The sequence below is a fragment of the Helianthus annuus genome, chromosome 6, assembly GCF_002127325.2.
Source record: "Helianthus annuus cultivar XRQ/B chromosome 6, HanXRQr2.0-SUNRISE, whole genome shotgun sequence".
Classification (NCBI taxonomy): Eukaryota; Viridiplantae; Streptophyta; class Magnoliopsida; order Asterales; family Asteraceae; genus Helianthus; species Helianthus annuus.
The window spans coordinates 63,431,733-63,454,086 of NC_035438.2; the positions used below are offsets into that span (position 1 = coordinate 63,431,733).

The 22,354-nt window shown below is 38.5% G+C and overlaps 2 protein-coding genes across 2 annotated transcripts; both read left to right on the forward strand.

Moving 5' to 3' along the window:
• Positions 1-7,956: 7,956 nt before the first annotated feature.
• LOC110865574 (heptahelical transmembrane protein 2) lies at positions 7,957-11,891 on the forward strand. Its single transcript, XM_022114870.2, has 4 exons — positions 7,957-8,312; positions 8,389-8,484; positions 9,215-9,290; positions 10,981-11,891. The coding sequence occupies exons 1-4, from the start codon at positions 8,095-8,097 to the stop codon at positions 11,662-11,664; spliced, it is 1,074 nt and encodes a 357-aa protein (XP_021970562.1). The 5' UTR covers positions 7,957-8,094; the 3' UTR covers positions 11,665-11,891.
• A 3,588-nt stretch (positions 11,892-15,479) lies between these two features.
• On the forward strand, positions 15,480-18,057 carry LOC110865575 (nuclear pore complex protein NUP43). Its single transcript, XM_022114871.2, has 5 exons — positions 15,480-16,201; positions 16,705-16,774; positions 16,872-17,106; positions 17,188-17,261; positions 17,742-18,057. Exons 1-5 carry the CDS (start codon positions 15,561-15,563, stop codon positions 17,793-17,795), a joined length of 1,074 nt encoding a protein of 357 aa, XP_021970563.1. The 5' UTR covers positions 15,480-15,560; the 3' UTR covers positions 17,796-18,057.
• The last annotated feature ends 4,297 nt before the right edge of the window (positions 18,058-22,354 follow it).

Genomic DNA, 22,354 nt, shown 5'->3' on the forward strand with positions numbered 1-22,354 from the left:
GATGCGAAAGAAGCTGTGCTAGACGATAACGTGATCACAGGTACTTTCCTTGTAAATGATATCTTTGCAAGAGTACTTTTTGATTCAGGCGCTGATAAGTCTTTCGTAGATCATAAATTTTGCAAATTGCTAAATATGCCTGTCAAAACCTTGAGTATAAACTATGAGGTAGAGTTAGCAGATGGCACCATAGAAACCGTCTCTACTGTATTAGATGGATGTGTTATATCCATTAAGAACCACTCTTTTCCTCTATATCTACTTCCCTTTAAATTAGCCGGTTTTGACATAGTATTGGGTATGGACTGGTTATCTCACAACCAGGCCCAAATCGTCTGCAACAGAAAGCAAGTGGTGATAAAGACTCCTTCTGGTGAATCGCTTGCCATTCGGGGAGATACCCAGTATGGACTGCCTGAGCAAGTGACTATGCTCAAGGCTTCAAAATGTTTAAAGAAGGGTTGTGTCATCTACATGGCACAAGTGATTATTGATGAGCCTAAACCGAAGATAGAAGACATCCCCGTCATTTCTGAGTACCCAGAGGTTTTCCCTGAAGATCTACCTGGTTTGCCACCAAATAGGCAAGTGGAATTCAGGATTGATATCATCCCTGGAGCAGCACCTGTTGCTAGAGCACCTTACAGGTTAGCACCAACAGAAATAAAGGAGTTGAGGACACAACTGGATGAACTGCTAGCTAAAGGTTTCATTAAACCTAGTTCGTCTCCTTGGGGAGCACCTGTCTTATTTGTCAAAAAGAAGGATGGATCGATGCGTCTATGCATCGATTATCGCGAGCTTAATAAAGTCACAATAAAGAATAGGTATCCTCTGCCCAGGATCGACGATTTGTTCGATCAGTTACAAGGGGCAAGTTATTTCTCGAAGATTGACTTAAGGTCAGGCTACCACCAACTGAAGGTTAGAGATGAAGACGTACATAAAACCACATTTAGGACTCGTTATGGTCATTATGAGTACCTAGTGATGCCTTTTGGGCTCACTAATGCACCGGCCGCGTTCATGGATCTCATGAATCGCGTTTGCAAGCCGTACTTAGACAAATTCGTCATCGTTTTCATCGACGATATTCTTATCTACTCAAAGAACCAAGCTGACCATGAGAAACACCTTCGCTGTATTCTCAAACTCCTGCATCATGAGAAACTCTATGCCAAATTCTCTAAGTGTGAATTTTGGCTACGAGAAGTCCAATTCCTTGGACATGTTGTCAGCAAGCGTGGTATCCAAGTGGATCCCGCTAAAGTGGAAGCTGTCATGAATTGGCAAGAGCCGAAGACGCCTACATAGATTCGTAGTTTCCTGGGGTTAGCAGGATATTACAGGCGCTTCATTGAAAATTTTTCAAGGATTGCTGCGCCCCTAACTTCCTTGACCAAGAAGAAAGTAAAGTTTGATTGGGGACCTAAGCAGCAAGAATCCTTTGATATTCTGAAGCAAAAGTTGAGCAACGCTCCTGTACTGACATTGCCTGAAGGTACCGAAGAGTTCGTAGTTTACTGCGATGCATCACACACTGGCATGGGATGTGTGCTTATGCAGAAGGGCAAGGTTATTGCCTATGCTTCAAGACAGTTAAAGGTGCATGAAAAGAATTACACCACCCATGACTTGGAGTTGGGTGCCGTTGTGTTCGCACTAAAACTGTGGAGGCATTATCTGTATGGTATCAAGTTTGTGATCTATTCTGATCAATAGAGCCTTCAACATCTGTTTGATCAGAAGGATTTAAACATGAGGCAGCGCCGTTGGATGGAGACTTTAAATGATTATGATTGTGAAATCAGATATCATCCCGGCAAGGCGAATGTAGTCGCTGATGCCTTGAGTCGAAAGGAAAGGGTGAAACCCATCCGAATCAATGCCAAGAGCATTGAAGTGAAGAACAGTTTGATTGAAAGGTTGTTAGCTGCACAGGGGGAAGCTGTGTTGGAAGCTAACTACCCTAACGAAAAGCTAGGAGTAACTGAGGAGCAGTTAACTCTTAGCAAGGACGGAATTTTACGATTAAATGGACGAATATGGGTTCCAATTTACGGAGGACTTCGAGATGTCATCCTCCAGGAAGCCCATAGTTCTAAATACTCCGTTCATCCTGGAGCTGATAAAATGTACCAGGATCTAAAGGCAAATTATTGGTGGATAGGCTTGAAAAAGTCTGTAGCCACTCATGTAGCTAAATGTTTGACATGTGCGCAAGTCAAAGCCGAGCATCAGAAACCGTCAGGTTTGCTACAACAGCCTGAACTTCCCGAGTGGAAGTGGGAAATGGTAACTATGGATTTTATTTCCAAGTTACCCAAGACGAGGAAAGGAAATGATACAATATGGGTTATAGTTGATAGACTGACTAAGTCAGCACATTTCTTACCCATCAAGGAGACTTATAGCTCCGACATGTTGGCCCAGTTATACGTTGATAAGATTGTAGCCTTACATGGCATACCTGTGTATATTATCTCTGACAGAGATACTAGATACACGTCACATTTTTGGAAAAGTTTCCAGCAATCTTTGGGCACACGCTTGAATTTCAGTACGGCTTACCATCCTCAGACAGACGGTCAGAGTGAGCGTACTATTCAGACGTTGGAAGACATGCTACGTGCATGTGCGATCGATTTGGGTGGTAGTTGGGATAAGAACCTACCATTAATCGAATTTTCCTACAACAATAGCTACCATACCAGCATTAAGGCTGCGCCCTTCGAGGCATTATACGGTAGAAAGTGTAGATCACCCGTTTGTTGGGTGGAAGTTGGAGATGTCCAATTATCAGGACCAGAAATAGTCTTCGAAACGACGGACAAGATTGTCCAGATTCGAGACCGTCTCAAGGCTGCCCGAGATAGGCAGAAAAGTTACATAGATCCAAGGCGTAAGGCTTTTCACTTCGAAGTAGGTGATAAAATGTTGCTTAAAGTATCACCCTGGAAGGGAGTGATGCGATTCGGTAAGAAAGGCAAATTGAGCCCGAGATATATTGGACCATTCGAAGTAATCGAACGTGTCGGATCGGTTGCCTACAAGTTAAACTTACCGGAGGAGCTCAGTGGAATTCACAATGTGTTCCACATCAGCAATCTAAAGAAGTGTTTCGCTGATGAATCACTGGTAATACCACATACAGATGTGCACATAGATGAGAGCTTAAAATTTGTGGAAAAACATGTGTCGATTGAAGATCGACAGGTAAAGAAGCTTCGAAGGAAGCATGTACCTATTGTGAAGGTCAAATGGGATGCCCGTAGAGGTCCCGAATTCACGTGGGAGGTTGAATCCACGATGAAAGAAAAATACCCTTATTTGTTTCAGTAAATCTAGGGTCGAGATTTATTTTAAGGGGGTGAGGATGTAACACCTCGAAATTTTGTGTCCAATAATGTGTTGACACGTGTCATGAGTTTACACGTGGTATTAAATACTAAATAAAGGACTAAAGTTGACAAACCTTGAAAGTATGTAAATTCGAGGGCTAAAAATGTCAACGAGGGGTAAATATACTGTATAGTAACCCTAAATGATGCTCGTACCTTCAAACCAATGAATCATGGATCGTACGGGGCGAAATGCGGAAGAAAGTGAGAAATTACAAACTACAGGGGTTAAATGTGTCAACATGTTTAATTAATACCTCTGAGTGACCCTTTGACGAACCCGAGACTTTGTAACAGTAATTTACGCTCACTAGAATATACGATATAAATTTCGCGAAGTTCCGTTTTAAAACGAGAAAGTTACGATCAATTTCGTATGCGAGGGGTTAAAAGCGTCAACAATAAAAATTAAGGCTTCTCGGATAGTAATTAAGCTAACCGGGGACTTAACGGCACTGGTAAATGTCACGAGGCCCTTATTCGTAAATAATCGAGGCCCAAATCGCAAAGTTACCCCTTCGAAACCGAAAGGTCAGGCTAATCATGGCAAAAGATTTAAAAATCTTGATTTGCAGGCCTCAGGCGGGCCGCGTTAAAGAAAGCATGAAGCTAATGCGAGCCGCGAGCCATCTGCAGATTCGTTTTCTGACATAAGGATTCAGGCGGCTCGCGTGAGCCTAGCCTGATCCTTAATGCGGGCCGCGTCAAGGTGCCAGATGCAGAATTACGGGACAGATTCACTGTTTGCCATTTTTAACTGACTTAGATGCATTAATTGAAGCATGGGCGCCCTCTACATGTCCCCTAACACCCAGGGACAGCTGCTGATCATCCATAAGCAATTATAGGTTGAGTTGTAATGATCTTAAGCTCAAATTTTCACTATAAAAGGCAATGTAGTGCACCATTGTTCATCACACCTCAAACCTGCTTTCTTGATCATTCCTGGAGCTCAAAAGCATTCTTCTAACATCTCTAGTCGTGCACCAAGCTTCTGTAAGTATGCCTAACCCTTTGTGGCTTAGTTTTCCATAGTTTTAGCTTAAAAGTCAATCCGTCGTAATTAACGATTGACTTTACGATAAATCACAAATGGTCCAGTGGTTTATCGAATCAAAGGTAGTTATATGTTGGTAATCATGTGGGTTTTAAACCCCTAAAAGGGCACCCTCTGATTCCCACTCTAACTAGTCCGAATGTCGAGTCAAACGTGCTTAGAAAAAGTCAACAGAATGCTATTTTACGAATTTATGCATAATCGGTAATGTAGATGGCGTGTAACCTGTTTTAACACTCACATAACATGATAATAAGTATATTAACTAATCCAAGCTTGTTTGATCCGACCATTTACGGTTTTGACCCGGTTCGGAGCCGAAAGTCGCAAAGCTTTGACTTTTGCTTTGACTTCGGTTCTGACCCGTTAAAGTATGATTTAGATATGCCTTAGGACTCTCTTAGGACCAGGTTACATGATGGTATAACCCTCTGTGACCGGTTCGTTGTTTGTCCAGGTCTTTAACACATTTCCGTTAAATGCTTAAAAGTTGACCGTAACGCCCTTTTCACTTTAAAACGAGAATTTTGGACATGTGAAAGGACAATAATCTTAGTTACTGATTTCTAAGCATGTCCCTAAAATTTCACGTCAATCCGAGGTCTAGAATGGGAGTTATGCTAAATAGCACATTTACGAAGACTTTAGTAATTAAATGGCGCAATTAGCATAACGCCTATCTAAACCCAAATTTCGGCACCAAACCTTTTACCCACTGATGTAAAATAATATTTGGAGTTTTTAAATATTTTTAATTATTTTTAACCTGCTCATAACCTGCGGTTATGGCATCGGTTCGGTAATCACCGAATATACCTTTTTCGGACATAACTTGAGTTCTACAAGGTCTTTTGACCCGATTCCAGTTGCTACTGATTTTAAATAATAAATAGAGTATTTTGGACTTTATAAACTGATTCGGAAAACTCAGATTTCCTGTAGAACTCAGAAACCTCTTTTATAATCTTTAAAATGACCGAAATACCCCTACGGGGCATAAAATGGATTTAAACTCGTTACGGGCATTATGGAAGGTATCCTACTGATACCACAACCTCTTTAAAGCATATTGACTTAGGAAACCTGTGTAGGACTCTTACGGTTAACCTTTACGCCTTTTGCGTTCACGGTTCGGCTTATATAACTAGTTTACATAAACTAGCCGAAACGAGTCAAACCTTATTGTTTTGACCTCAAAATCCAGAGTGTGGTTATTATACCCATATAAGACAAGTCTTCAAACTTGTTGGGTCCAAATCACATTCCATTCCCGGTTTTCGCCTTTCACGCGATTAAACCATAATTATCCTTTGAAACTGACCGGTCTAAGCTACGGCTAAATTAAAGACCCGTTAGGATTCTAATAGGTTATTTTAAACCTTCGTTCCAGAATAGGAGACCAGTAAAAGATAGTTGCATTATTCGATTAAGGATTTATACTTGCAAAGGTAAATACTTTTAACTTATTTTCCGTTATACGGGCTTGGGTCACGATATATAAAATACCGCTTGATCGGGCATCAAATCTTCCATCGTTTGGTGGTTAATTGAATAATTTGATCGGCTCGTTTAAACAGTTTTGTTTACTTAAACGCCTTTGGGGGGTTAATGACCATGTCCCGGATATCCCTGGCAGCATTTTACGAAATGGCCATGACCTAAGCGCGGAGTGTAGGCGTACACTCGTCAGTGCATAAATAGTTGATGTGGTGTGTCTATTGATCTTTAACCCGGTACGTCCGGGCTACTGAACGCATAAGGAACATGTAATTCGTTCATGAGATTATAAATTTAAATAATTCTCCCAAGTTATAAAGAGTTTGTTCCTTGTGCATTCAAATCAATTTTTATTAAACCTTTTACAAAAAGTGTCGGTTGAATGTATTTACCAGTGTAAACTGATGTATTTTCCCAAAAAGATTAAATGCAGGTACTAAGCGTAATTGGCTGGATATTTCTCCTTAGCATCAATAAAGAGTCTCGCAAGCTTAAGATGTCTACGTCTGTTGAACAATACTTACATTATTTTTATTTGATCCCCTGTGGATACATTTCGACTATTCGTAATACATTGATATTACAAACGATGGTTGAAATATATTTATCTTTATGCTTCCGCTGTGCATTCATATATTGTGTGGTTTGACTATATTGTTGCCAACTAAGTCACGGTAATCCCCCACCGGGCCCACCGGTGAGACACGTGGAAATCGGGGTGTGACAGGAAAAGATGGATTGGCCAGAGTGGCCGTCCGATCGGATGACCACCTGAACGGTCACCACCCTATCCACTTGTACCGCCTCCACTTCACTTTCACACTATAAATAGACCTGTCACGTCACCATTTTCAGTGAGGTGACAGCTCTGCTCGACTCAGACGCACAAACGCCTTTCTCCTCCTTTTTCTTGTTGATTTCGGTACGTTTTAGGCTAGATTCTTGTACTTTCTTGATCTACATATTATTCTTTACATGATTCTCACTTTAAATCACACTTTTCACCGTGAAATCTCTCAGATCTGAGTTCTTGAGGGTGATGTCATCATGGAGGTCTGTACAAACCGACATGTGATGTCACTCTAGGCAGGATCTAGCTCAGATCTAAGATGATTCATGCGTTTTTACACTAAATCTAAGCGTAATCTAAACTTTTCTTATAAAACTTGAGTATCTTCATCTTTTTCTCAAACTTTTACCTTATTCAATGGAAATCGGGTCTAAACGGATTGTGGACTAGAAGAATAGTCAAAAGTCGGCTTAGATCCGAGTATTTACTAGAAAGGACGAGCATGGGACGGATTTGACATTAACTTGTTACGAACCGACGACTGAACGGACAAGGGATGATTCCCACCCGATTAGGACGCCAGGATACTAATGAGTTTACTGTTGTCACGATACGTACCGTACCGTCACCGTTAACCTAGAAACTTAGAGATTTTACAATGGCAAACAAGAACAAGGATCGCCTGATCGAGCGGCAACCCGATCGGACAACCACTCTATCGAGTGACTCTTGCCTGGTAACCTTGAAGCTTGGAATCCTTGGGAGTCTTAACCAAATGGCAACCCGATCGGCAACCGTCCGATCTAGCGACCATCCGACCAAGATAACTCATACACTTAACAAATTGTGACACGTGGATCGAGTGACCACCCGATCGGACAGTAATCTGATCGGGCAGCCACCTTATCCCCACAATCGTAAGCAAGAGGCAACCCGATCGGATAGCCATCTGTCCCTTCACACACCTATGTCACCCGAACGACTGGCAATCCGATCGGATAGCCATCCGATCGGACAACCATCCGATCCAGTGACTGACTTGACACTTTGCGTAATCGCGTTTGTTTTAAACACCCCTGTCTAAAAATGTAATTTGTAAAAAAATACGTATCAAATCAATAATTAGTAAACGAAAGGGACCAAAAGGACCATATGTATAATTAAGTTTTAAAATGGAAATAATAATAAATGCAATAAGTTTACATCACAGGTCAAATGGCAGGTTATAAATCCTCGAAGCTCTGGACGCTTCCATGTCAATGTTTCAGTTATCGGGCAGTGATCGGAGATTGAATCCCCGGCGAATGAAAGGCCGGAGAGACCGATAACTTTGTGTTTTCCGGCAACGAATGAAGAGGCGAGAAAGAAAGCGTAACGGTGGCCGATTAATCTCGCCGGACAAGATGTCGAAGAAAAGATCGGAAAAGAGATTGATGAAATACGACGAGTTACCCGAGTATCTGAAAGATAACGAGTTCATTTTAGATTATTACAGGTGCGAATGGCCCTTAAAGGATGTTATCGGTAGCATTTTCGCTTGGCACAATGAAACCCTTAATATCTGGACGTAAGTTATCGATCCACCCAGATATTTTGTCATTGTTAAAATTGAATGAATGTATATACTGATTCATTTTGTATAGGCATTTGGTAGGTTTCTTCATGTTTTTGTCATTGGCAGTTTGGAGCATCATGAACCAACATAAGGTGGAATCAATGGTGGCCAGCTTTTATTCAAGGTCTGTTCATGGCGTCAATTACGTCTTCTTAATCATTTACAATTTTTTTTTTTATAAACTCAATTAAATATTGCTGAAGTGACGAAACTTGAGATTTCTGATCAGGGATTGAAAACGTATATACCCAAAATTTTTTATAAAACCGAAGGTCGAAAACGTATATACCCAAAAATTTCTATACGAAAACTACATACTCTCCACTACTGAGTGAAAAGTTCGGGGGTTGGCCGCCCCCTCCCTCCCCACAAAGCTACGCCCTTGATTGCTGCCACTTGAGCTTTGGGCTGGTGGTCAAGAGAAATTATGTTTTGTAGGAGAGTAAGGTTCAATCCCTGAGAGTTGTAACTTAGTTTAGGATTTATGAGGGAGAAAAGCTTAGTCGTTTAAAAAAAATTAAATATTTTTATGTCGTGATGACTTTGAGGTGTATTGGCAGTCCCATGACCTCTAAAGTGGAGGTTATGGGTTTGAGTCTTGTTTGGACTTTGGAGCAAAATTGCTCAGTTTTACAACAGTAGGTCTTTCGGCGATGATCCGGGCACGTTTGTAGACATGAGTGGTCTTTTCCTACTGGGTTTACTAAGGATATCGGGCTTTCATCGGTTGTCAAAAAAATATTAATTTCGTTGTGTTCTGTGATTCTGTTTTTTATAACTTTTAAGTGGAATTTTAAATGTGATTTCTGTGATTCTGTTTTTTTGATAACTTTTAAGTGCTTTTTTAAATGCAGAACTCACGGCGTTCAAGAACCGATGACAACGTTGATGACGAAAGCTAACGGCTCCGTTGTTTCTCTGTTAACGCCGGTGAGTGATTTTGATCAATAATAATTATTAATATTATTATCAATTTAGAACTAAGTTAAATTAGGGAGTAAATTACTTTTTGAGTTCTTAAGTTTTAATGGTTTTAATCACTTAAGTTTAAAATTAAAAAGTTTAATTTATTGAGTCCCTAACTGCCCATTTTATGACGTTTTGAGTCAAAATTTGTTCATTTTATGTTTTGAGTCCAATTTTATTAAAATAAAAGAACTCAAAAGGACTCAAAAGGTTATAAAAACCGTTTAAGGATTCAGGACGTTAAACGTTTTAACTTTAAACTTAAATGATTAAAACCATTAAAACACAATAAATAAAAAAAGTAATTTAGTCTGAATGAGGATTGAAGATATGATTTACAAGAAAAAGGTAGAGACAATATGATCCTAAAAGTGATTTGGGTTTTGATGACACATATCACATGATATGGTTACTGATTGAAACTAGTACCTGACACATCCCTTTATAACTACTATTCAAAATCAATTTCTCTTTCTGTTTGCTACAAAAATGTTCACTTTTAAACAAACACACACATTCATAGAAAAGTGCACCATATATAAACACCATTTAATATTTATGATGTAGATTTTTTTTATCTTAAAAAAAATCAAGTATTTCACATAGTTCCTTTTTAGTGACTGAAAACCGGCTTAGACTTATCTTGGTAGAATTTTCTTGAGTTCTAGGTGTATAGAGATTTCATAAGCGTTCCTATGAGTTTCTAGAAACATGTTCGATAAATAGGCAGTTCAAGAAACCGAACCGGGTTAAAACGTGATCCAAAACTCACAATCAAAGCGGTTTGGGTGAAACTTATTGAACCAGTAAGTTTGAGACCGGTTTTTGAACCCCTTCGTTGAATCGGTTTAAACAGAACCGAACAGACGAATAACTACAAGTGGTTTGGAACCGAATCGATCATTTTTCACTTGAAAAGTGGTTTTAACAAAAACCGGTTTTGACTTTTGTTGACCAAAACCGAACCAAAACCGGTTTTGAAGTGGAACTTGTTTGGAAAAAAAAATCAATTTATGCACATTTAACCATGGGAGACGAACTCAAGTAAATCTGCCTATGTTTTTTGAGTTCGCTAGTCAGACAAGCGAACTTATATAAGGACAAAATCAACAAACTCAACCATAAGTCCATAACTCTCGTGGTTATGAATGGAATGAAGGATGGAGTTTGCTCATTTTCCCATCGATCTCAAAGCAAGTTTGCTTGTCACCTCGAGTTTGTTTGCCACCTCAGCGGACTTGCATGAGTTCGTTACCCAAGGTGCCAAACCGCCTCTTTGTTAAACATGTTTCAAAAAACTCTTAGAAACGCTTATGAAATCTCTAAACCACCTACAAACAAATAAAAAAAAAGGCTAAATTGCACTTTTTGTCCTTTATGTTTCAATGTTTCGACAAGCGCTGTCCTTTAACTTTAAAAATTACACTCTATGTCCTTTATGTTTGCAATCATTAACGGGCGGTGTCCTTTCAACTAAACCCAGTTAATTTTTTATGTTAAAACCTCTCTTTGTAAAACTCCTTAACAACAGGGACCATATGTGCAATACTCAAATTAAAAGGGTTGTATGATAAAAAAAAATGTCTATCTTGCTCATTATGTTGTGTAGTAACTAGTAATTTTAAACAAACAATATGTTAATGGTATTATGCAGGAATCCATGGTAGGATCAGACATTCTTAAACCATCAATTGTTCTAATCCACAACTCAATCCCAATATGGCCATGGTTCGTTTTCTTAACCGGAGCAATGGGCTGCTTAATCTGCAGCTCCATCTCCCACCTCTTTGCCTGTCACTCGAAAACCTTCAACCTCTTTTTCTGGCGTCTGGACTACGCCGGAATCTCCCTCATGATCGTCTCATCCTTCTTCGCCCCGATCTTCTACGCCTTTAACTGCCACCCGTTCTCCCGCCTCTTCTACCTCTCCGCCATTTCCACCCTCGGCCTTCTTGCCATCGCCACCCTCCTCTCTCCAGCACTGTCCGCTCCTCGCTACCGCTCCTTCAGGGCCACTATTTTTCTCGCCATGGGGTTCTCCGGTGTCATTCCAGCAACACACGCGGTCTACCTCCATAGGGCAGACCCGAAGATACTTATCGCGCTTGTGTATGAGGTTGCTATGGCGGTTTTTTACTCCGTTGGAGCAATGTTCTATGTTAAGCGGATACCCGAGAGATGGAAGCCAGGTGCTTTCGATATCGCGGGACATAGTCATCAGATTTTTCATGTTTTTGTTGTGGGTGGTGGTCTTGCTCACGCCGCTGCAACACTTGTGATCATGAACTTGCGACAAAGCTCGCCCTCTCTATGTGTTGACGGCGCAACTTGGATGTGATACGCGTAAATATATATATATAATCCGCCACTGTGATATTCGGGACGATATTTGGTACGGACATGAATGATTTGTAAGTGTTTTGTTTCCAACTTTTGGAAATGTGTTTGTGCGGTAGAAATGAGAGTTTAGGAAATACTTACTGATTTTGATGAAATCAGTATAATTATGTTGTACCAATGTTGTATGTCATACTGTTTATTAACGTGCTAGAATTTCGTTGAAAATGGTACGGACAGCTATTGAATTATTAATTAATGAAACAAAGTTTTATTGGTTGAAGTTGATGAGCGTACGAACCATTAACCATTTATTTATTTCATTGTAACTCGTAAAACACATAAAATAATGCCTAAAAAAAGTTGTACCGCAATCTAATTTATATTTATATTTTAGTTATTAAGTGGTATTCACCGTCCAAAAACTTATAACAATATAACTAATCTAAAGTAGACATCGACACGTTTGTATGTGCATGTCACAAGTTTGGTAGTTGCATTATTAAAATTACACACTTCATTGTTTACCGACCATTCAGTAGTACAGCAGTACGTTTCTTCTTTATACATATTATAAGTTTTAAGTAGGGGTGGAAACAAGCCGAGCTACTCGTAAGCTACTCAAGCTCTGCTCGAAAAAAGCTTAAAACTAGCCGATCTTAAACAAGCCCGAGTCTAAAAACAAGCTAGTTTAGTAAACAAGCACGGAATTCGCTTATCGGGTTCGAGCCGGGCCTCAAACCTGAACAAGCCCATTATGTAATTTTGTTCTCTTTTGCCACGTCTAGTTACTTGCTAGACATTTGACTTTTTAATAACAGGCCGCCGTTCAAAAAAAAAGTAATAATAATAATAATTACTATTTATAAAATCATGAAAAAATAACTTAATTATACATAAATTAATAGTTATAACTAATATTAATAAATAATAATAAACGAGCTTAGCCTGAGCCTAGCTCGAGCGTAAAAAACAACTACGAGCCGAGCTTGAACTTTAGAAACAAAGCTCAACCGAGCCGAACTCGAGCTTTCTAAAATTAAACGAGTTGAAGCTCAGACTCAACTCAGCTCGTTTGCAACCCTAAGTTTAAGATATCGCTATTTACAATAACAACTTTGTTTTTTTTTCTATGAGTAAATTACAACCAGTATCCTTTACGTTTGCATAAAATTACAACCGGTGTCCTTTAACTAAAGAAATTACAGGCTCTGTCCTTTATGTTACCAGTTTTTAACACGTTATGTTCTTTAGACCTAACCTAGTTAAGTTTTTTTTGGTTAAGTCTTACTATGTGCCTCTCGCATGAGGATAACATGATCTTTTCATCCCAATTTTATATTAAAAAACGATGTAAATAAATATCCTTATCCCCTCCATTTTTTCAAACCATTAAATAAACAATATTTTGGAATTAATCTTTGTTTTTTATCAAACCAATCAAAAGAACCGACTACGATGATGTTGGAAGCTTACCATAATTTTCATCGATGTCGTTTTGTTCTAGTGCTTGTCGTATGTAAAAGGCACCCATTGCAAGGTTTGATTCACGTTCCATTTTTGTAAGGTTTTTTTATCGAAGTTTTGAGAGACATAGACAATAGCTATGGTTTTTAAGATGAATATGAACAATCAGATGTTATCAGATGCAAGGGGGAAATCGAAATTCATATTAAATTGAGATGAAAAGGCCATGTTGCCCTCATGTGAGAGGCAAATGGTAAGACTTAACCAAAAAACTTAACTAGGTTAGGCCTAAAAGGGCATAACATGCTAAAAACTGGTAACATAAAGGACAGAGTCTGTAATTTCTTTAGTTAAAGGATACCGGTTGTAATTTGATACAGACGTAAAGGACACTGGTTGTAATTTACTCTTATATCTTTTTTCTAGCATCATGTTGGTTTCAATTTTAAAAATAACTATGATGTTAGCCCGTGGGTTGAGGCGGTACATTACCGCTAGCATCCGATGAGTATTAGATCAGTTCATTACAGTGCCACCACAATACACACACTCAGTATAAAACCAACACATGTTTTATATCGATTGAAAATAATAAAACCGGTACATGCACTCATGTCTTTAGAGCATTCACATTGGATCGTCTATATCAATATAAAGGGATTCTCTATATTGTATAGAGTGGCTGGGAGTAAATGTGACTGAAGAAATAGCACATGGTTTGATTTTAAATGGGAATGAATGCTCTAAAACAAACATAAACATAGTGGGGTTGGTTACGCTACAAACCATATTTATTCTACAAACCGTGAGAACATATCCTAGCATTTAAAAAAAGTTAAATTAGCGTACTAAAACAATACATAAAAGTAACACTTTTGAATCATATTAGCACATGAAAATTAAACAATATAATTGATTTTAGCACATATGTGAATGATATCATCACTTTTCTTTATGAAATCAACACATTGAAAACAAAAGAAAGTTCTAAATAAAGAATTAATTGACTGTTAGCATAGTTACAGGGAATTCAATAACATTGATATTATATAGATTATTATTTTATCATTTCTCTATAATTGGTTGGATGACACGACACTTTTTAAATGATTCTTAGAAATTATCCTACATATACATTTATATCTTGGGGGAATAGTGCCAGGCAGCTGCCTGGCACTCCCCCATTGGACCAACACGATTTTTATTTTATATTCATTTTAAAATTACGTTTTTGCCCCCAACTTAAAATAAAATTATGCTTCTTGTCCCTATCTTAAAATTACGCTCTTACCCTCAATTCAAAATTACGACTTTGCCTGGCACTCCCCCATTGGACCAACCAGTTTATTATTATCCTACAAATACATTTATAAGTTGGGGGAATAGTGTCAGACAACTGCCTGACACTCCCCCATTGGACCAACACGTTTTTTATTTTATATTCATTTTAAAATTACGTTTTTGCCTCAAACTCAAAATAAAATTACGCTTCTTGTCTCCATCTCAAAATTACGCTCTTGCACTTAATTCAAAATTACGACTTTGCCTGGCACTCCCCCATTGGACCAACCAGTTTATTATTTTATATCCATTCTAAAATTACGTTTTTTCCCCTCTTTAAAATTACAGTTTTGCCCCCAGCTCAAAATAAAATTACGATTTTGTCTGCAGCTCAAAATTACGATTTCTCCCCCCATTCAAAATAAAATTATGGTTTTGCCCTCAACTCAGAATTACATTTTCGCCCCCGGTTCAAAATAAAATTTTGTTTTTCCCCCAGCTAAAAATTACGATTTTGCCCTCTGTTCAAAAATGTGATTTTTCCCCGTTTAAAAAATTGTGATTTCGCCCTCTCAATTTAAAATTACGTTTTTTCCCCAGTTCAAAATAAAATTATGTTTTTGCCCCTAACTCAAAATTATGATTTTGCCCTCGGTTCAAAATAAAATTGTGCTTTTACCTCCAGCTTAAAATTACGATTGTGACCTTAGTTCAAATTTATATTACGCTGTTACCCCCCAAGTTCAAAATTACGAATTTGCCCCTGGTTCAAATTTACAGTACTGCTATTACTTTAGCTTTTGGCAAATTACGATTTTACACCGGTCAAAAAATACAACTTTCACTCAGTTAAAAATTATAATATTGCCATTGTTTTAGTTTTTTTTTTCAAAACTATAAAAGTGTTTTATTTTAATTGGTTGACTCGATTTAATTGTTTTTCGTGTCAATGAGCTACCTAACACTCGCTCATTTTTCTGTCATCGTCCCGCAACGCGGACAGGAAATCAACTAGTTGTATACAAAATGTGGTTTCTATCTGATCCCGCTCTCAAACGTAGTGCATAGTTTCATTTTAAACATTTTGGTCCAACTCTAGTCCAACAGATCTCTTCTTCCCATCTTATTCTCCATCCTAAAACCCTAACAATGGAACCAGACCCCCAAACCCTAACCCAATTCCACATCCTCCCACAACCCACCTACGTCGACTCCCTCCGCTTCCTCCCCCCTCTCTCCGCCTTCGACCGCCACATCGCCGTCGCCTCCTTCAACTCCGACACCTCCACACCCACCCTCACCCTCAACTCCATAACCCCACCAACCCCCACAACCCCACCAACCCTAACCCCGCAATCCTCCTTCACACCCTCCTCCCGAATCACCTCCTTAAAAACCACCCAAACCCCCCAACAAAACCCTCTAATCGCCGCCTCAACCGCTACAGGATCCGTACACATTCTGTTCCCGAACCCTGTTGATGGGTCGTTTGAGTCTGAGGTTTCGGTGCCGGATAATGTTTTGCATTTGGGGAGAATAACGTGTTTGGATTTGTTGGAAAGTGGGTTGGAGTGTGTGAGTGTTGGGGAGGATGGGAGGGTGAATGTGATTAGTGTTGGTGATTCGGGTTTGGATTATCGGAGGGTGGTTGATGGGAAAGGCTTGGTTTCGTATAGTGCGGTCAGGTGGGCGTCCCCGATGGAGTTTGCTACGGGTGGGTTGGGGAATTGTGTTCAGTGGTGGGATTTGAGGAGGGGTGGCGCGCCCGTTTCGCAGTTTAAGGGGAATTGGTATGTCAAATGAAACGTTTTTTTTTTTCCGGTTAAAATTAATGATGATCATGTTTTAGTTTTTAATGTCTGTATAAAGTTAATGTTGTTGTTATTTATGACTGGGTAGGCTTGGGATGATATGATATAAACCGATTCTAGTTAACCGTTAGATACATTATCTTACTTGTCTAATGTCCCTGTCTTGTTGTGCTTGTAGAAAATGAGGAGTAGGTATTATCTTTGAGACATAAAAATGTGGGCAATTTTGACATATCGTTCGATCTGGTTGTTATATAAATGAGTAAATGTGGATTTGTGAATTTGTGGGTATAATGGTTGATGGTTATATTCGTTATCTTTTTAACGAGAACCTGTGTAAACCGACCATAATCAAGCTATTTGTTTGATATCAAACAAAGTAACAATGACTCTTGAACCTATGCAGCAAACTTCTCACCAAAAAGTTTGTTTGTTCTTTTACAAACGTTATTATCTTATAACTATGTAAGAGTCTATTGCAGGGGTCAAGGAGCTACTTCCGGGATTATCCATTCTATTGATATCCATCCATCACGAAAGCACACCTGTTTGGTGAGCACACTGCTTTCCCTTTTTTTGTACATTATTAAGTGTAACTATTTAAGTCCAATTTAAAAGGGCACGTGCCTAAATTTATCACAATCTGAAGGCAGGAGGCTCGAATGGTAATGTATTTGCATGGGATCTTAGGAGGCCACAACAGCCAATAGTTCTTTCAGGAGTGGATAATGGTGAGACAGCAACATGTATATCTGAAAGTGACGTGTGGGAGGTTCAATACGACACCTTTATGAGTGCTTCGGATCATGCTAAACTATCATCCATAGGAGTCTTGCCTGCTATGATTTGCTCAGAAGATGGGATGCTTGCTGTCATTAAACAAGGTACAGTATAATTAAATATATATATATTTTTTAAATTTTTATATGCTATGATTCTGGATAACTACATCGTAATTTATGCAGGTGAAGAGCCTATTGAATTACTGGCTGAAAATTGTGCCATTAATTGCTTTGACATTGATCGACACAACCCCTCGGTAAGTGGAAGTTAACATCAAGTGACATGTTTTCTATAGTTAATTCTTGCTATTTATATATATATTTTTTAATTTTCGTTGTACTTGAAGTTGCTTGCTGAGATTCATTTCTTGTTTACTCAACTATATGGGTTGGGTAGCGGGTCAAAGCACGAATCTACATGTAAAGGTTGAGATGGGTCTGATCATATTTGGTTGACTAGAAACACAAATTCTATAAAAAGGTTCATTATAAAAATAAACAGTTAGTGTCAAATATGATTACAAAAATTATATTATTAACGATTAATCTATTTTTTTTAATAATAAAATAATGTTGGAGGTTTTGATTAAAGTACAATGTGCATGACTTGTGACCTGATTTTTTGTTTGAATTTGACTCGAATTGATCCATTCGCACCTCTAGATGAGAGGACCAGATTCGTGTTAACAAAATTATTGAATTCTATGCATATACTGATTGTCATCTGTTACATACAGGATGTGATATGCGGTTTGGAATGGGAATCCATTGCTTTGTTGACGCGGGCATAGCTTTATACGAAGTTTGATGCTTATGAAGCTGGAGACAGTTTCCGGTCACTGTTGTCAACTAATAGATCTGTTTTTTTTTTTTTTTGTACCGAATAGTTGTTGGCATAGCTGAATATAGGCAAAAGTGAAACATGCTTCATCTCAAAATGACTTGCTTTTGAAGACTGTACAAGAACGCGCACGTCATTTGTTTCGGGTATCGGCATTGAATGACCTAAATGGAATAATTATGAAACTTTGTTATTATCTAGATTTTTTTTAATGATATGTGTATGACGACTGTAATCAAGTCACCACAAAAATCTAATCAATAGGATAAGTAGGGTAGTATATTCTACTAGTGAAGAAACAACAAACTAATCAAGTGTCTGTGGTCTGTGTCTTGACAAAGATTAATCTTCTCTCGTCTTGTTCCAAACAGCTGTGAAGATCTTGCAAAACAGTCAACACGCCGTAAGCTTGTTACAAGGAGGAGAATAGGGGGTTCTTGTAACCGCCCTCTGGCATGAGAACAAGTATCTGTTTTGAAGATAGCAATGTGTGTATAAAGTGAGAGTAAGAGTGTGATCCTTGAACCTGGAGGTGGAGTTAACTATTCATAGCCAATGTGGTTTGTGAAGGAGATGGGCTGATGGGCCTTGGACCTGTAGACTACAACAAGTAATATCCCCTCTGCCACGACTGTTGGTGGTTCTAGGCGAGAGGGTGGCTGGCGCATGCTGAATGGATCCACATGTCCTGCCACTCATCCTTGTTGTCTGGTCTGTCATTAGCATTTAAGTGGAGATTGTGGAGCAGTGGTCGGCACACGTTGATTGGTGTCACGTGTGCGTCCTTGTGTATCTTTATGTCTCCTGTACGATTGTCCATCGTGCAGCATGATCGGATACAGCATGTTGGACGCTCGTTCGCCCACTGCTCTGCCACTTGTACCTTTGGTACTTGTCTGAGTTTACCTGCGCCTCCTACCTCCGCGCGACCTCTGGTAATATCTCGTGCAACCAACGCAAGGTCAAGGAAGTCAGGGTTTTCATCCAAGGAGTTAAGTGTCAAATCTGATCTTGAGTTAGTCCTGACATCGCGTGCGACTTGGATTACACTTGATTAGTCGGCGCAAAGTCGAGTTAGTCCTAACGCCCCCAATTTCTAAGCACTCCTTGTTAAAGCGAGTGATAAAATCTTCCAGACCCTCATTTTCACATCTCCAAATGTTCATTACTTCAGACGTATCATGCTTATAACACCTATGTTGGCTAAAGTGGGCAAGGAACTTCTCTTGAAAGTCAGACCACGACTTGATCTTACCTGCAGGGAAGCTATCGAACCACGCGCGGGCCGCCCCTGTCAGGGTTTGCACAAAAAGATGGCACCACATAGGCATTGTCCATCCGCCCACGACACCAACACTTGTGAATAGCTGGATGTGATCGTCCGGGTCGGTTAAGCCGTTAAACTTACCCACAACTTGTGGAAGTTTAGCTTTTTGCAATGGTGTCAAAGCAATGTTACGGATGAACTTGTAATGTTCGGCTGTTGTTGCCGACTTGTAAATAAGGCTGAAATCATGCTCTACCGCTTCATTGTACGTTGCATGCGACTTTGGCTTGTAAGACTCATGATTCTTCTGCAAACGGTTGAAAAATGATGAGTCAGCTTCGACTTTGGCATGCGACTTTGGCATGCGACTTCGGCTTGTTGGTACATTGAGTTAGCTTCGTCAGTGTCTCTATCCCACTCATTGTTAATGTTGCGCGGCCGGAGCCGGCTACTTATTGGGGTTTTTCGATGGGGTTGTGAGTGGGTGTCATAGTAACTTTCTGTGTCACCGTAAGTGTCGCGTGTGTTGCGAGCACTATAACAACCCTCCTTAAAATATTTTAGACACCCCCTAAATGCCCTAAAATACATCCCGTTTGCGAGAACCGGACCCGAAATACCATTATATAATTAAAAATCAAATAAAAACAATAAATTAAGTCTGTCGCGGGGCGAGACAGACTCTCCTTCAGCTATCGCGGGCCGCGACCGAGAGATAAGTGGCGGAGCCACAGCGTGACACGTGGCATGACACGCGTCGACAATCCCGGTGACTCAGCAACACTGCCGCCGCCTTTTTGGCTTTGGCGGGGCGCGAAAGCCCCTGCTGCTTCCTTCGCGGGGCGCGAGAGACCCCTAGTCAGGCACTATAAATAGATCGATCGGCATTCAACTCAAATTCGTTCACAATCGATTCTCTCTCTAAATTTCTGAATTGTAGAATTAATATCGGGTATTATACCCCCAATAAGCGAAGCTCTGCCTCGATGTAAGTATTATAACCCCGGTTACGTATTAGATACGCTGCCCGATTGATCTGGTGCTCCGTAACAGCTGTCGAGATTCTGCCCGACGTAGTCGTTGGAGTTCTTTCTCGGGGAGGGTATAACTAATGTAAATTGGGTTATTATACTAACGTGTGTGCATTGTTTAACTAATAGATTATAACCTGGAAGTCACAAGGGAATACCTAAATTCGCAATGTGAGTAATCCTCCTTTTTGCAAACTGTTTTTACAAAACCTCAATTATTTTACCTTATAATTAATAGTGATTGAGTATTTGTAATGTTACAATTATCGTCGGTATGTTGGGGTTTTGTATACAAAATTTGTTACTACACTATGAGTAGTAACATGACCACCAGTCATTGATTGATAGTACCGTAGGTGGTAATTAAAGTAAGAATTGGAAACAAATGTAATTGCGCGATCGCCCTCAATCCTGTAAAATGATAAAACCTGTTTTGATTAAATTGGGATTCACCCACCAGTATTTCTTGCTGATAAAATGTTTTAAACACGTGTTTCAGGTAACTTAGTATGAAGCCCATAAAAGCCAGCTGGGGAGCACTGAAGACTTAGAAAAGTGACTATAAAAGTTACCTAATTATAAAGGAGAATTGCTTTCAATAATTAGGGTTTATCCCTATAAATATATTACAAATGAAAAGTCGGATTTTGTCCCACTTGTTATTATAAATGTATTATCGGAAAAACTTGGGTTTTATCCCATTTATTTATTTATTTTAAACATTATGGTGTTTAACTCTGATAAAAATATTTCCTAACTACGGTCCTGATGAAATTTCTGCTGCCAAAATTGATAAACACCGATACCATCTGACTGGTTCGCGGCTCCCGCTCCCGGGATGGGGTCGGGGGCTGTGACAGAAGGTGGTATCAGAGCTATGCCACTGATTTAAGCCCTTTAGGTGTTCTTCCAATACCTAAACTTTAAACATTTGTGTTAGGAAATTAATATCTTATGTGTTATCTTGTGAACATGAAATCTTAATATGTTTAGTATGATTTTTATGTCATTCAGCAAATTGTGAATTCTTAATATGTGTTATCCATATTTGTATTTTACAGTTATGATATGCTTAATAGGGGAAGGATGTATAGAAAACCCACTTTAATTTAGAAAACCCGGGAAACTCAAAGCTCCCGATGTTTTTTTTTCTTGAAAAAATTTACACATGTTATATACATGTTTTTAAGGGTTTTGGGCAAAAAAAAATCAAAAAAGCGCCGAGTAGATATTTAAAAAAAAAAATAAACAAGTTTTGGTGTAACACATGTTACATTCATCTGACATATTTGTAACATGTGTTACACCAAAACTTGTTTATTTTTTTTTAAATATCTACTCGGCGCTTTTTTGATTTTTTTTGCCCAAAACCCTTAAAAACATGTATATAACATGTGTAAATTTTTTCAAGAAAAAAAACATCGGGAGCTTTGAGTTTCCCGGGTTTTCTAAATTAAAGTGGGTTTTCTATAGATACTTACATATGCTTAATATTACCTATATATAATTAAGATATTAATAATATTATGTCTTATTAAATTTTATGATATATATATATATATATATATCATATATTTGTATGAAGATAATCTAGTATGAATTTTACAACATTATGCTAATATTACGATATTAATATATCTTAATATATAAGATAACACCATTCGGGTATGATACTTCGAAAAATATCATAATATAAATGTATAATATAAATGTTAAAATGATATGTAGTATGCCTAAATGATTTTATGTCATTTAAATTCTCAGGATATGTAACCCCTATATGTATTTTAAAGTAGGTTATATAAAAGGGATATATTCATGAATATATTAATATTAAAATTTGTAATACAACATGCCCATATATTTATGTGAATACCATTCAAAATAAATTATAATAATATTATGATATTGATATTAACCAAAGATATAAGATAACACCCGTAAGCATGATATCACTGAAATATCATGATATAAAATATTATTCGATACTAGTAGTGTATTTTATGATATAATCCAAAAGTTTTACCCGACTTAAAAATATGTATTTGTCAAGATTTTGATAAAACATATAACTATACTAATTTTGTTAAAATATAATGTCTCAGCATTATTTGGATACGATCACTTTAATAATTTTTAGTACTTCTTATCATATTATTAAATATCAAATATATAGATTCTTCATCAAAAGTTGATAAGTTACGTAATATT

Coding starts and splice junctions, on each gene's coding strand:
- LOC110865575 (XM_022114871.2), top strand. CDS start 15,561: ATGGAACCAGACCCCCAAACCCTAACCCAATTCCACATCCTCCCACAA. Junction 16,202..16,704: donor TCGCAGTTTAAGGGGAATTG/GTATGTCAAATG, acceptor AGTCTATTGCAG/GGGTCAAGGAGCTACTTCCG. Junction 17,262..17,741: donor TTGATCGACACAACCCCTCG/GTAAGTGGAAGT, acceptor TGTTACATACAG/GATGTGATATGCGGTTTGGA.
- LOC110865574 (XM_022114870.2), top strand. CDS start 8,095: ATGAAGAGGCGAGAAAGAAAGCGTAACGGTGGCCGATTAATCTCGCCG. Junction 8,313..8,388: donor GAAACCCTTAATATCTGGAC/GTAAGTTATCGA, acceptor CATTTTGTATAG/GCATTTGGTAGGTTTCTTCA. Junction 9,291..10,980: donor TTGTTTCTCTGTTAACGCCG/GTGAGTGATTTT, acceptor GGTATTATGCAG/GAATCCATGGTAGGATCAGA.